Below are 15,618 nucleotides of genomic sequence, written 5' to 3'. Positions count from 1 at the left end.
CCAGCTTTAAATCTAATAAACAAGATTGAACTGGGAAATTCTTGCATTTCAATTTTTGTTGTATGCTAGGTAGAGATAGAGTTAGAACATTCATCTCCAGTAGCGCAGTTGGTTAGCGCATGGTACTTATATGTCAGTAATTATGTGACACTAATCAACAGATGATAAGTTGTTCAAGAAGCAATGCCGAGGTCGCGAGTTCGAGCCTCGCCTGTAGAATTGTTTTGTTAAAATCAAAATACATACCCAATCTTTTTTGATTTAGTACATTGGCCTCCAAAGTATATCCGATTAGCTGTCATCATGCAGCCGACATCAAAACTTATTCTGTTCACTTGATGTCGTTTTATGCCAATATGACGGTTATATATCTCCAGTAGCGTAGTTGGTTAGCGCATGGTACTTATATGGCAGTATCTGCATGTTGCTAATAGAGAATTTAGTGAGGTGCATAGCAAAAAGCAATGCCGAGGTCGCGAGTTCGAACCTCGCCTGGAGAATAAAGTTTTAGTGGTACAAGTTGTTCAGTGCCTGCAAGATAAATGGATTAGTCGATGTGTGCATTACCAAGAAACAATAAGCAGAAACAAAAGTTGGCTGTTTGTGGAATGAAAATAATGAGAAAGTATCCTCTCACCATTTCAGATTTCCATTATGGCAATCCGTTTGACCCAAAAAAAAAAAAAATCACACTTTTTTCTTTTTTTTCTCCTCGTAGCCATCTACCGGTCAGACTCGTTTTTACAGGCATGTAGGCAATATTAGTCCATTGGATCCCAATAGCAGTTAGTTGAGTAGTGTGGCTGGAGAAAAACGCGTGGCTGGAGAAAAATATTTAAAAATGGATAAGATAATAAAAGATAAGGATGGTAAGTATAAACATTATTATATTGGTTTTCAATTATTGTTTATTGTTTATTAGACCAAATTATGAACCTGCAGACTCAATTATTGGAACAGCACACAATATTTGATAACAACAAAACTAAGGATGGTAATACATAATGATTGTATTTGTGTTCTTTTATTCATTTGTGTTTTTTAGCCCAAATTTTGAGTCTACATGCTCAGTTACTGAAAAAAAACAAATTAGAATGGGACACTTTCCAAACAGTGAAGGAGGTTTTCCAAACTCCCCCCTAACTGAATGTGAGGATGAGTTGGCATTAGGCGAACACAGTCAGGTACCTAAACTTTTCAAATAAGAATTCAAAATAACTATAGAATTTTAACAAAGAATTATTTATTGTTTAGTTATTCAGTCCACCACCTGACTGTGTGTTAAATTTAAATTCTGTTAGTGCTGCACTAAAAGAATTTTTAGTAATAAGTCCATGCAGCGAAGGAACTGAACAATTGTGGGACCGTATTTGGGCCAAAAATGGGTGTGGTACGGAAACCCAGAAATGGCATGAGTTCAACATAAAACATGGATTAGGTACTTTTCGGTTTTTTGTCTATCGAAAAAGTATTTTTAATTCTATTATTTTGCATTCACAGAATTTTAGCTGGGGATCAAGCCAAGTCTGGGAGTGTTACAGGATGGAAGAGCCAGCCTATAGTTGAAAAAACACTGAGAGTGCATTACCATTAAGGTGTGAGGTAAAATAATCGAGCAATGCAAATTATCTAATGAGAAGTACCATCTTGTGTTAATGAATCCGATACAACAGCAATCCTTTATAGTTCTGTCACAGCTAGAAGCCTCAAATAATTCTGCTTCTCTGGCTAAAGAACAACTTGTCCTTTACATTCAGAGTGTTGGTGAAACAGGGTACTTCAATGGCCCTAAAGATGTTTTACTTTGCTGCCATTGCAGGCATGAACATCATACATGGACTATTTAGGTATGAAAGGAATGTTTGTCTATTAACCGCCAGAGAACTGAGAGAAAAAAATCTTGTGAATCTACAAACAACAGCAGAAAAACAGAAATGAATGAAACATTCAATGAGCTATCTTCCAATTATCGGTGAACAACTGATGCAAACAAAGCAGATCATTAAATCAAATTGATATTTTTATTTACAAAACAGCAACTCTGTTGCTGTCTGCGTAATTGGCTGGTGGTACTAATCTATGATTGACAAGTCATGATCACTTAAATCTACCTTTTTTTTATGCTGTTCAGGGATCTTATTGAGCTCTGTTAGTTCAATTTGATGAAAAAGTATGTTGTGTAGGATACATGGGATCCTGATGTTGCAGCTCCATGGAAGATGGAAAGCCTCATGATCAATGCAGTCTGGAAGCTGTGATATGCTATGAAAAGGAACTGTTTGAGGGCATCGTCTTTGGGTACGCCTTAACAATTTTGATAAAGTCGTCCTCCAGGTAAGCCATTTCTCGAAACTGTTTTTTTTTATGATTTTAAAATATCTATTGGGTTTGCTTCAGGTTACAGAAAAAGATGTACCTCAATACATAACATCATTCGAAGAGGCCGGCCTGCGCCAACTACTACGTCAAAACATTAATAATTCTGGCTACGTAAAACCAACACCTGTTCAGAAAGTTTCAGTTGCAGTTATTGTTGCCAAAAGAGATTTAATTGCTTGTGCTGTCACGGGCTCCGGCAAAACGGTAATCTAAATAATTAACGCTGTGTAATTTTGAAACCTTGATGCCCTCGTACTGACTTGATTCGAATGGGTCGGTTTGAACTGAATAAGTTGAAGTAAAAGTAATTTTGAGTGGGCACGCCGGTAATAGCGACTACTAAAAAGTCGAATTGCATCTAAGATACTCAACAAACCCTTCGTGATATTCGTTGATTAAGTCTTCTAAAATTTAACATTTTTTCTTGCAGGCGGCGTACTTGGTACCGGTTTTGAACATATTGTTAGAACAAGGTGTTGCTGGTGCGTCTCATGCCATGGGGCAAAAGCCAGAAATTGTAATTGTCGCACCACCCGTGAATTGGCCATTCGGATTCACCGCGAGGCGTGTAAAATTCTCCTACAGTTCGGTTTTTAAATCTGTGATTATATATGGAGGAATTGTAACCAGTCATCAGCGGTCAAATCTTCAAGCTGGGTGCAATATTCTTGTCGCGATCGCGGAGTGATTCAAGGATTTTCTCGGCCGTGGAGTATTTGACATCTCGGGAGTCAGATTTTAAATTTTGGATGAAGCTGATCGAATGCTTGATATGGGTTTTGGTCCCAATGTCTAAAAAATTGTCAATCATCCAACGATGCATCCGAAAGTATGTTCTAGATGGCTTTTGGGTGTGAGATTCGACTGATGTAATACTATTTGTTTCTCTGTAGGGAATCCGTCGTGTTCGTATGTTTTCGGCTACATTCCCAGACGAAGTACTAGCGCTGGCTGCGACGTACATGGAAGACTGCATATTCGTCACAACAGGCATTGTCGGTGGCACCAATCCGGATGTTGAACAGCTGTTTTTTTTTTCAGTGCTCGAAAAGAGATAAGAGAGCTAAGCTGATTGAAGTTTTACAAGATCTCGGTGATGCCAAGACTATCGTTTTTGTCGACAGCAAAAAGACCGCGGATTTCGTCGCTGCATTCTCGTGCAATAACAACTTACAAGTAAGAATCAAAACTGTTGGAATTGGGCAAAGTGTCTCAACTTTAAATGTCTAGTCTACCAGCATCCATGGTGATCGTAAACGAAAATCGTATATGTTTCTTCCGAAGTTTCTGACAGAAGAATATGCTCGCAATCAACTCACGAATCATGTAAGGTATAAACTATATATGTGAATTAAGAGTTTTTATGCCTAATGGTGTTTTACTGTCTTATTATAGATGAACAATAAATTTTGATGTGAAAAGGTTTCTTGTTTGGGGCAAGATCCTGAATAAATTATTATGTTTGGATACACTACATGGAAGTTCTACACTATATTAATTCCCCAAACGGTATTTAAAATTCAAAAATTGAAGTGCATATCTGGGCTCCCTTCCTTTCCGTAGCCCCGTTTCCCCTTGACTCGTAATAAGCCCGTAGGGGGTCATGCCCCTACTGTACGGTATATATAAAAATAACATATACCGAGGTTTGGAGGGCTCTGGCCGGAAAGGGGACGTGGGGGTCCGCTTAGTCCGATGATGTGTTCACGGAGGGCGACGTGGCTACCCACAAATCCGAACTAAAGGTTAATCGCTCCAGTAAAAATGTTCCATATCTTCGGCTCTTCTTCTGGCTTCTCTTAGCCAATCACTGGGTAATCTCCCCAGTGGGTCAACAAGGCAGTGTCTCCCCCTGCCTGGGTTGACGGCAACTTTTGAAAGGGCTATTTTGCCTTTTTAAAGTTGCAAAAATAATTCTGATGTGCCGAGAATTGTCAATACAATTTTTTTTATAAAATATTTTTTGCAAAGGTTGTTTCTTTCATTGTCTATGTGCGTTATTTTCACATATTACATTTATCAATATTTTTTTTATTTAGCTTGTTCAATCCACCTTGTATGACACTTTGTCTCGTATGCATTGTTTCCATTGTTTATCTGGGATTTGAACCACAAACCTATATCATTCCAGCACAGCGCGCTACCATTGCGCCATGACTGTCCTTACAAATATTAGTTTAGATTTTGATGCGTTTGTTAAAATAAGCTCGTCATTAGGTTATTATGGAATGCCTATCATGATATTAACAAGTTATAGATGGCATAATGGCAAAGCTACTGATTAGCATGCTAGAATACTTGGGTTCGATCCCCATGTCAGTCAATAAAACAACTAAATAAATAATGTTACAAAGCAATTTATTTTCCCTCCTTCCACCCACAAATCCACCACTATACATATTCCACATAATACAACATACAATACATACCAATACACTTAACTAACACGTTGGCTGCCACGCCACTAATATCTACTATAGCTACATCGCTATCTAAAGGATAGCGACCTAGGGGGACTGAGGACAGTCCGGGCTGAAACGGCGATGAGACCTTTACGGAAATGCACATCCCAGGTCTACATCGCCGTCTCAAACAAGGGATTCCCTATGGTGCATTGCCTAAAAGGGCCGTTCGGCCAATCTTGGGCAGTGGCGCTGCTCCACCCCATGGCAGATAGACCATGGAGCAGAACAGCGCGGCCCGTCCCTGTCAAGCTACAAAAAAAAAGGGGATAAAAGGTGGGTGGCAGCCAACGGGTTAGTTAACAATAAACATTGCAAAACACACACAATACCAAAACGACGAGGCGAAGACGCGGCGACCACGAAGCGAAGACGGGATGGCGGGCGAAGCGGAGGCGGGGCGACCACGAGGCGAAGAAGGGATGACCGGCGAGGCGTAGACGGGGCGACGGGCGAGGCGAAGACGGGGCGACGGGCGAGGCGAAGACGGGGCGAGGCGAAGACGGGTCGACGGGCAAGGCGAAGACGGTGCGAGGCGACGGGCGAGGCGACGGGCGAGGCGAAGACAGGGCGAAGGGTGAAGCGATGACTGGGCGACGGACAGGGCGAAAAGCTTGGTGACGACGGATGATGAAAGGAAGAACGGGCAAAACTTAGAATTTTTGTTTCAATTTTGCGCGAGAATGAAGATGATGGCATAGTTCTAAATAACAAATGTGAAGAAAAAGTGCTATGACATGTGGAATATGTGGAATATAAGATTATTGGTGTAATTATAACAGGGAACACCATTACTTAAGCCTGTTGTTCGAAGACTGCAAGAGTTGCAGGGCTGGTAATTTTGCTGAAGAACTTGAAAGCTTGCCAGCCCTACAATGGGAAATTCAATTTTTAAAAAGCAATACTAGATAAATCTCAAACATAAAATACCAAAAGGGATTGGTTTTGATGTCCATGTCTGTGTGTGTTGATTTGTAGTGGTTAATCGTTGGAAACCAAACAAAGAGCAGCATGATGCATTTATCAGAACAAAACTGATTCTGATGACTGGGGCAAAGGGTAGTCGAATTTGATAGTGGTTAATTGATTCCAAAAATTCACTTTGTTGGTGACCTTCCTCCTGGTTAGAATCTTTTCCGTTGCAAGTTTCACAAGCTAGATCTTCAAGTCAGAATCATGGCAAATGGTATACTAAGGGCCATGTACAAGTAAAATACCTCTAAAAGGGGCAACAGAGGAGCATGTTGGAACGCTAAGGTCATAGTTTTGTAGCAGAGCAATCTGTCACTGTTTGGAATTGGTAGCTTGCAAGACTGCCCGTTACATAAAAAATGAACTATTTAGTATGCTTCACTTCCAAAAACTTCACAGGGAATAAAACACTTAATAGCAGTTAGTTTTCTAACTTTCCACTGTAATAAAACATTTTAACAAAAACTTTCAAACACAGATTTCACTGCTCACACCACTGTCACACGTAATCACAACACCATTTTGGAAGCACACCAGCGACATCTAGTTATTTTGTTTACAACAACAATAAATACGAATAAAAAAGGAATCGGGGAACAAATTGTTTATTAAAAAACAGATATTCCCATGAAAATACATACAAATACGTAGCCATATAGTGATTCAAAACCACAGGACATAGTAATTTTCATTTAAAACCTAAGCGGTTCGGTATTGGGCGTATTGCAAACACCTGTGTGCCCTTTGCGCTTATACAATTTAACAAAGAAAATGACAAAAAAAAAACATGAGTTTTCTGCGCCAGTCCTTTCAGTCAAACGATAGAATATAGAAAGTATAAAACATGTTGAAAGTATCCCAGAGAAATTAGCGGATAATCTATTTCCCCTGTGAAAGTTTCTCATGCTAGATGCTGTCCGAAAGGAATTGCGAGAAATAAAGGACGAGTAAGAAACAAGACATTGCCTAAGGAAGAATGGTAATCAGCTAAGGTGCACCAGTTTTACCATAAACACGAACCATCGGCACATTCGAAATGGCATGTTCCATCGAATAAGTAAAAGTCGCATCGACCCAAACAGAGAAGCATGTTTTATAATTTTTAAACCCCCTCCCCCGTTTTATCTTACTTTATTTCTTTAGCTTGTATGTCCGATAAAACGACATACTACCTTTCAGCAGATACGTAATCGGAGAAAGTCGGTCGGATGTTTCGCAACACCTCGTTCTAACAATATGTTCAAAACCGGTACCAAGTACGCCGCCTGCAAGAAAAAATGTTAAATTTTAGAAGACTTAATCAACGAATATCACGAAGGGTTTGTTGAGTATCTTAGATGCAATTCGACTTTTTAGTAGTCGCTATTACCGGCGTGCCCACTCAAAATTACTTTTACTTCAACTTATTCAGTTCAAACCGACCCATTCGAATCAAGTCAGTACGAGGGCATCAAGGTTTCAAAATTACACAGCGTTAATTATTTAGATTACCGTTTTGCCGGAGCCCGTGACAGCACAAGCAATTAAATCTCTTTTGGCAACAATAACTGCAACTGAAGCTTTCTGAACAGGTGTTGGTTTTACGTAGCCAGAATTCTTAATGTTTTGACGTAGTAGTTGGCGCAGGCCGGCCTCTTCGAATGATGTTATGTATTGAGGTACATCTTTTTCTGTAACCTGAAGCAAACCCAATAGATATTTTAAAATCATAAAAAAAAAAACAGTTTCGAGAAATGGCTTACCTGGAGGACGACTTTATCAAAATTGTTAAGGCGTACCCAAAGACGATGCCCTCAAACAGTTCCTTTTCATAGCATATCACAGCTTCCAGACTGCATTGATCATGAGGCTTTCCATCTTCCATGGAGCTGCAACATCAGGATCCCATGTATCCTACACAACATACTTTTTCATCAAATTGAACTAACAGAGCTCAATAAGATCCCTGAACAGCATAAAAAAAAGGTAGATTTAAGTGATCATGACTTGTCAATCATAGATTAGTACCACCAGCCAATTACGCAGACAGCAACAGAGTTGCTGTTTTGTAAATAAAAATATCAATTTGATTTAATGATCTGCTTTGTTTGCATCAGTTGTTCACCGATAATTGGAAGATAGCTCATTGAATGTTTCATTCATTTCTGTTTTTCTGCTGTTGTTTGTAGATTCACAAGATTTTTTTTCTCTCAGTTCTCTGGCGGTTAATAGACAAACATTCCTTTCATACCTAAATAGTCCATGTATGATGTTCATGCCTGCAATGGCAGCAAAGTAAAACATCTTTAGGGCCATTGAAGTACCCTGTTTCACCAACACTCTGAATGTAAAGGACAAGTTGTTCTTTAGCCAGAGAAGCAGAATTATTTGAGGCTTCTAGCTGTGACAGAACTATAAAGGATTGCTGTTGTATCGGATTCATTAACACAAGATGGTACTTCTCATTAGATAATTTGCATTGCTCGATTATTTTACCTCACACCTTAATGGTAATGCACTCTCAGTGTTTTTTCAACTATAGGCTGGCTCTTCCATCCTGTAACACTCCCAGACTTGGCTTGATCCCCAGCTAAAATTCTGTGAATGCAAAATAATAATAGAATTAAAAATACTTTTTCGATAGACAAAAAACCGAAAAGTACCTAATCCATGTTTTATGTTGAACTCATGCCATTTCTGGGTTTCCGTACCACACCCATTTTTGGCCCAAATACGGTCCCACAATTGTTCAGTTCCTTCGCTGCATGGACTTATTACTAAAAATTCTTTTAGTGCAGCACTAACAGAATTTAAATTTAACACACAGTCAGGTGGTGGACTGAATAACTAAACAATAAATAATTCTTTGTTAAAATTCTATAGTTATTTTGAATTCTTATTTGAAAAGTTTAGGTACCTGACTATGTTCGCCTAATGCCAACTCATCCTCACATTCAGTTAGGGGGGAGTTTGGAAAACCTCCTTCACTGTTTGGAAAGTGTCCCATTCTAATTTGTTTTTTTTCAGTAACTGAGCATGTAGACTCAAAATTTGAGCTAAAAAATACAAATGAATAAAAGAGCACAAATATAATCATTATGTATTACCATCCTTTGTTTTGTTGTTATCTAATATTCTGTGCTGCTGCAATAATTGAGCCTGCAGGTTCATAATTTGGTCTAATAAACAATAATTGATAATTTAAAACCAATATAATAATGTTTATACTTACCATCCTTATCTTTTATTATCTTATCCATTTTTAAATATTTTTCTGCAGCCACGCGTTTTTCTGCAGCCACGCTACTCGAGTCACTGCCATTGGGATCCAATGGACTCGAATTGCCTACATGTCTGTAATAACGAGCCTCACCGGTAGATGGCTACGGGGAGAAAAAAAAAGAAAAAAGTGTGATTTTTTTTTCGTATTTTTTTTTTTTGGGGGGGTAAAACGGATTGCCATAGATTGCCCAACATGGTCTCCGCGAGTTGACTCGACCGTTCGGGTTCTAAGCGGCACACCGATTCCTGCGTTTTGATTGGCTCTCCAGCTCTGATGCCAGTGGCAACCACCACTGAAAGAAAGCAAGCTGAAATGGAAAATGGACAAACTATTGGTCTAATAAGGATAATTCTAATTGCAAAGAATAGCCCATTGTAAGAATGAATGAATGATTGCAATGAATTGTCCATTAATAAATATTTTATTTTTGGACGGTGTATGGGAGGAGGGGAAACTATGAAAAACCGAAAACTTTGGGCCCTTCGTTAAGGCATTCTTTAGGCTTATTATATGTTATAAAGGTAATATCTAGCTTCCTTGTGTCACGAGGAATGTTTTGGTGGCCATTAAACAACAAAAATTTATCAAATTAGTCAAGGAAATACTAAATTACAAACAACCAATCACCATTGAGAAAACGGATGCCATTATTTTTAGGCGGAATTTTTAAATTTTCCATTACTATCAACGTAAATAAAATTCAAAAATAGTTTTACGATTCTATATTTATCTTATTGTATAGGCTTATCGTTATAATAATACAAAAAGAAAAACAAAATGTTTTCATTCAGTTTATTTTGATATTCAAATATTTACAGTCTTACATTATTTTTACAACTACTTACATTATGATGGTTCACCGGAAACAAAAAAATCGCTTACCTAGAGTCCAAGGGGTTGTATTAAAAGATGTCAGTGTTGATTTGAGGAACGTTTTATGATTTTTTATTAGTAATTTTGTGATTTGAAAATTGAATTATTTTGAAAATTAAAAACGATGCGGACGACACGCAGACGGCACAAGCAGACGACACATCAACAGCTTGCTTTCTTTCAGTGGTGGCTGCCACTGGCATCAGAGCTGGAGAGCCAATCAAAACGCAGGAATCGGTGTGCCGCTTAGAACCCGAACGGTCGAGTCAACTCGCGGAGACCATGTTGAGATTGCCATATGCCATAGCCAACAATCAAGTCAGGTCAGGTCAAGTCAAGTGAGGAACGTGTCACAGGTTTGTGGTGTGGTGGATAGCTAACCAGTTAAAATTATTTTTACATGTATGACCTCTGGATTTAGAGACCTACAAGTAAAGATTTTGTTTTTGCAGCAGTCATTTGTGTCAAATCCTGTCAAGTGGATTACTTTCTGTATTTGTCTGAGGTGAATAATCCTAAAAGAAGAGACTTATAGAGATTCAAGTCATTTCCGATTATGAAGCTCTGAGTGGCTATCTTTAGTGAGAAAAGGTAAAATAATAAATTATTTTCTATTTTCAAATGCAAAAGCTATCAATGAAAGTAACTTTAGTCATCAGGGGAACACAGAAAACCCTTGGAACATCATTAGCCAGCCAAATAAGGTAATCTGAGGTATCCATAATGCATAGATGGAGAAAAAGCTTATCCTTCTTACAATTTTAAAACTTGTGGCTACCTGAAGATGTCTAGCATACAGTGAGCACAAGAATTCACTAATCATGATCAGCATTGATGAGCTTCAACCAACAGCTTTAATCCTAGGTAAGATGCTGCTGTATTACCGTTTCATGGCAGTGTTATGTAGCAGTTGGGTCTGCTTACTTGGAAACAACAACTCATGCCGGAACTGTTTTATGCAAAGAACAAACATCTTTGCTTCGTCACTCCATCAGCAATGATTAGAAAAGCAACCAGGCAAGCATATCACCTAGGTAGCACCCCATACCTTGTTAAAGTAACCAGTTCTGAAATCTTTATACTCAAGTTTGATTCGCGATCATTGGATGCAAAATTTCACTAGATTCGCAGTGGTACAGTGTGCTATTCTTTTCAATGGCTGAGGCGCCATCGAAAAACTCCCTCTGTCGAAAAATCAAAGGTAAATGCACTAAACCCAGCCAAAATATTTTGTAGAACGCATTTAGTCTCCTAAGCATAGCGAGAGGATAGGCATAACTTGCGTGCATCCGTAATGGGCACTGGGATCGTGACCGGCTCTGTGCAAGTTATTGTCGATTTATTTCCGTAAATAGAATATTTGCAAAGTTAGGTAAAAATAGATGTCATAGCAGAGCGTAGTTTCGATCTACGGACCTCTGGGTTATGGGCCCAGCACGCTTCCGCTGCGCCACTCTGCTGTTGATATTGTACCCCCCTTTTTTTTGTTGTGATAGAATACCTTTAATAAGCTGTATCACTGTATCGTCCGTACTTGACAATTTCCCTACTGGCGTTATGTACTATGCAGTAGTAGTAAAACGCCTCCAATGTACCAACAAGCAACGCCAATTAGCAAAATAATTGGCTGTCAAATTTTGCAACTCGTTTGATATAAGAAAACCTCGTAACATTTCCCGATTCGGCAATTTATTGCATACGTTATATCCAAGATCTAAAACTGCGCGTAAATCGTAACTGCTTTGAACCCGAAAAAGCTTCCAATCTTGAATACGTGCGGCCTTTATCAGAACCCACTGATAGGGCAACACTATGAAGCAAGAGGCAGTCACGTCCCGTATGGGCTGCACTGCTCGTATTGTAAACAGCGTTCAGATAGTGTTAATTAGAAGTGTATTGTACTGCGATTTCAGTCACTATAAGGTACAAACCTGCTGCGTATTTTTCGTAATCGCGTTAATTTTTTTGTTAATCTGATCACTATTCAACCCGCAAGAAATGGCATCTAAATCCAACGCTTCAACGAATATAACGTATAACAGGCGGGACGTGCTAGGTAAGGGACACTATAGCGTCGTTTTTCGAGGTTCATTTGAAAGCCGTGAAGTTGCTGTCAAACGAGTGCTGAAAGAATATGCCCCTATCATTTCTGATGAAAACGAATTTCTTCAGCTGAAGCACCCGAACATTGAGAAGCTTTTGGCAATCGACAACATGGAAGAATTTCGGTCAGTATTTTAGTTATTGCTGTGGAAACAGAAAGCAGTTCAGATCCGATATAAGGCTTGAATATTTCTTCTTTTCAACAGATTGTATGCCTTTGATTTGGCCGTTGGAAATCTTGATGACTTCTGCTGTGGGAAATATTCTGGACCAATGCCAGAGGACAGAGAAGCAATGTTACAAATGGCAAAAGGACTAGAATACATTCACAGCAAACAAATGGTTCATTGCAACCTTAACCCTCAAAATATTCGCATTTCGGGGAAAGTACCTACTCGGCTAATGATTGCTGTTTTCGGATGTTGCAACAAAACAAACGAAGGCGAATATGTTTCGCTGTCCCGGAAGAAAGAAACTGACGTATGGATTGCCCCTGAAATTGTTGCACGTCATCACGCCATAGCTGATGAAGATGTTAGTGATGAAGATAACTCGGGCGAAGAACGACATACCGTTTCTAGCGATATATGGACTCTAGGTTGCGTGTTCTTTTACTTCCTAACAAGGGGCAAACATCCGTTTGGAAGTAACAGCAGTGATATTAACTGGAACATATCCGTTACTCGTAAACCGGTCGAGCTTGAGAGTAAGTTTTGCCACTATTAGTGGCATTTGAGCAATAGTATTCTTTCCTAACGAGAAATGTATTAATTGAAATTTGTTCTTTACAACAGAATTGGATTTATATAATTCCGTTGAAGATTACGCAAAAATCAAATCCATGATTACAATGATGCCCGCTGAACGAGAGCGATTGAACCAAGTTATATACAATTTGGAAAACGACTGGAGTTGCGTAGACGAATTGGCCCATTCGGATTACCAATCGGCCGCGCATCTTCCAGAAGTTTCAGCACCCCGAACGAGAATCATCCAAAGTCCGCCAAGGCTTCATTTTCAGATGCGACAGGATTCATCTGACCACCAGATAATCGGCGTGGCACAGATGGGGGACGAGTTTGATTCACCAGTTCGTGGCCGGATCGTTTCGGATGGCATGGGAGAGCTCTTCCAATCTGCTAGAGGAAATTCCCCAGATTATCGACATCGAAGACCGGGAGGCCAACGGAGTGGGCACCATCCTATGGGAGAATATTTGACGGATCGCACTTCCAATCAGTTGGACGCGCAACTCCAATTGAGTGTTAAAAGGCTCTCTGATCAAGTTGAAGAATTACAAGACGAATTAAAACGAACAGCTTACATGCTCGAGGAAAAAGTCAAACTTTCTCACGAGAAAATAGGCCATTTAAATGAGACAGCTATACGCAAAAAAGTTACCACTGATGCGGCAAAAAGGAGTTTGGAAAATCGTGAAATAAAATCCCTTACCCAACTAGTCAAGTGCTACTGTGAAGCAAAAGGAACAAGATCGTCTGAAGAGGATATTGACAAAGTGTGCCGACATGTTGTCTCGTACCTTAAAAAGAACAATAGCGAAAAACACTTCTGCCGGTGGTACCACGAAGAAGCAATTAAGTACGTCCAGCAAAAAGCGATTAAGGATGTAATCTCCGAGCACCAAATTTGCAATAAGAAAGGCAACATCAACTATGAAGTCACAGACTCATACAAAACATCACGTCTCCGCAACTATATCAATGGACCCATGACTTCAGATCACTGGAATAACTTTAGCGGAACTAGGAGCTCGATATTCTTGTTGGCCTTATTTGAAAGTCTCAAAGACAAAAAAGATTTAATGTCGTTCCCACCGCCTGGAATTCTCACCATGGATATTCCGGTGAAGATATCTTCTGCCAAAAAATCAGTCCACATAGAAATCGGGGAAATCAAATCATCAGGTTGCGATGCCGTTATCAGGAAGGCGAGAACGCAGCTGAAAAGAAGTTTACTTTGCTTCCAATGGTTGGATAAAATTATTGAGACACAAGTAGATTATTATGGATTGATTGGCATTATATACATTGATGGAAATCGTCATTCGCATAAAGAGAATTCTGAAGATTATGAAGACGAATTCACGTTTAAAGTGAAGTATGAGACTTATACATAGTTCTTAAATGGAAATTATATAAATAAAAAAGTGCCTTTGTGGAGATTTTTATGTCAGATCGACGTACCCAACGTATTATTCGTCTTTTATATAAAAGTAAGTATAACAAAAATGAACAGTGCGAACAAATTTACCACGCATACTTCTGGGTAAGTCACCACGGACGCACCTTGAGAATGTTTAAAAATTAAAACAAATATAGAAGTAACAACCATCAACTTTAGTATAAAGGGTTTAGCTGCCATAATGGAAAAAATAAAACTTTAGAGTAAACAAGTGTCTGTTGGAATGTTAGTTCTGGGAATCTTTAACTCTCTCTAGAAGAGATACAACAGCTGAATACATTTTGCATTTCCATAATGCTGTAGCCAGCCTTCCAACAGTTGGGGTGGTTTGACAATGACCTTCCCACATCAGTAGCAATTGATAGATTACTTCTCTAAATTCATAATGGTTTGCCTTGAAAGGCTCCTCAAGCTGATCCATTTGTCCATTAGAGAATCCTGCAAGTTCCTGGCCAAGAAACCTCCAACCAGAGCCTATGTGACTGTCCACAGCTAACCTATGAAGGTTTGTGACTTCTTCCTCATTTTCGAACAAGGCTATGAAATTTAAATGATCTAAGTGTGCTTTTGTTCTCCGATAACATTATTTGTCAGTAAACACCTGTTAGTTCTGGAGATGGTTCTGGTTTAGGCTCAAGGGGCTTTTGAATTTCTATGTTTGGGTTATTTCCAATGGATACACTGTTCCCCAAATGCACATTGCTGGCATTGTTTATCTGGATTGCACCTATTTACAGATACAATTAAAATTTAAAAAATAACTATTTGCACTGGATGTCAACAAGTGTTTTACCATTCATATAGAAAGGGGCAGCTGAGAGATTTCTTCGATTGATTTTAGCTTTGATCGTGTCCTTAAGATTTTTCTGGGTTTCATCAACTTTTTCATAAGCTTGAAATTTAGAAACGCTCCCCGTTTTACTTACTTCACTTTTATTAGCCATAGAATAACTTAAATAAAACAACTGAAAAAAAAATCCAACAACCTTAATATATATTTACATGACGTAAACGGCTACTTTCTCGATAGATGGCGTGGAGGTGGTAAATGGATTAAATTCTGAAATAATAAGTTTCACTCAGTGATATTACCTAAATGCTATCAAAAAGAAGAATTTTCTAGGTAATATTTTTAAAGAGAAAACAGACTATTTATGGAAGACACAAAACCACATTTTACAGATTATCGTTAATTAGGACATGACATGCACGTACGCAACGAATGGCCCAGCTCTAAATCAGCTGATTGATTGCGCAAACTTGCTCCAGAAATATGAAAAACGGTAGCAACAATCCAACTTTGATTAGAATTTTAGAAAATATAATTTTGAATTTGAAATAACCAGCCAAAAGTAGAAAAGAAAG

At 38.9% G+C, this 15,618-nt stretch overlaps 2 protein-coding genes, 1 long non-coding RNA gene and 2 other non-coding genes across 7 annotated transcripts; 3 read left to right on the top strand and 2 right to left on the bottom strand.

Annotated features, from left to right (window-relative positions):
- Positions 1-93: 93 nt before the first annotated feature.
- Positions 94-219, top strand: Trnai-uau (transfer RNA isoleucine (anticodon UAU)). The gene is made up of 2 exons: positions 94-131; positions 184-219. It is a non-coding gene; the product is annotated as a tRNA-Ile (tRNA).
- Positions 220-370: 151 nt separating this feature from the next.
- Positions 371-500, top strand: Trnai-uau (transfer RNA isoleucine (anticodon UAU)). Its single transcript has 2 exons — positions 371-408; positions 465-500. It is a non-coding gene; the product is annotated as a tRNA-Ile (tRNA).
- A 6,025-nt stretch (positions 501-6,525) lies between these two features.
- LOC130693887 (uncharacterized) lies at positions 6,526-8,952 on the bottom strand. Of its 2 annotated transcripts, XR_009001794.2 has the most exons (8): positions 8,900-8,952; positions 8,710-8,848; positions 8,456-8,639; positions 8,044-8,390; positions 7,821-7,968; positions 7,556-7,758; positions 7,305-7,490; positions 6,526-7,078 (listed from the first exon to the last, which is right to left on the bottom strand). It is a non-coding gene; the product is annotated as an uncharacterized LOC130693887 (long non-coding RNA). The 2 variants fall into 2 exon arrangements; XR_009001793.2 differs by having other exon boundaries at positions 7,821-8,390.
- Positions 8,953-11,102: 2,150 nt separating this feature from the next.
- Positions 11,103-14,188, top strand: LOC130693868 (uncharacterized). 2 transcript variants are annotated; one of them, XM_059494467.1, is made up of 4 exons: positions 11,103-11,149; positions 11,862-12,176; positions 12,258-12,757; positions 12,846-14,188. In XM_059494467.1, exons 2-4 carry the CDS (start codon positions 11,947-11,949, stop codon positions 14,186-14,188), a joined length of 2,073 nt encoding a protein of 690 aa, XP_059350450.1. In that variant the 5' UTR covers positions 11,103-11,149; positions 11,862-11,946. The 2 variants fall into 2 exon arrangements, with proteins under 2 accessions (XP_059350450.1, XP_057373065.1); XM_057517082.2 differs by lacking the exon at positions 11,103-11,149 and having other exon boundaries at positions 11,812-12,176.
- Positions 14,008-15,265, bottom strand: LOC130693870 (protein immune deficiency-like). The gene is made up of 3 exons (XM_057517086.2): positions 15,047-15,265; positions 14,855-14,980; positions 14,008-14,790 (listed from the first exon to the last, which is right to left on the bottom strand). Exons 1-3 carry the CDS (start codon positions 15,195-15,197, stop codon positions 14,480-14,482), a joined length of 588 nt encoding a protein of 195 aa, XP_057373069.1. The 5' UTR covers positions 15,198-15,265; the 3' UTR covers positions 14,008-14,479.
- Between the last annotated feature and the right edge of the window lie 353 nt (positions 15,266-15,618).

This window comes from Daphnia carinata, chromosome 3 (assembly GCF_022539665.2).
Source record: "Daphnia carinata strain CSIRO-1 chromosome 3, CSIRO_AGI_Dcar_HiC_V3, whole genome shotgun sequence".
NCBI lineage: Eukaryota > Metazoa > Arthropoda > Branchiopoda > Diplostraca > Daphniidae > Daphnia > Daphnia carinata.
This window is presented reverse-complemented; position numbering and strand designations above follow the sequence as displayed.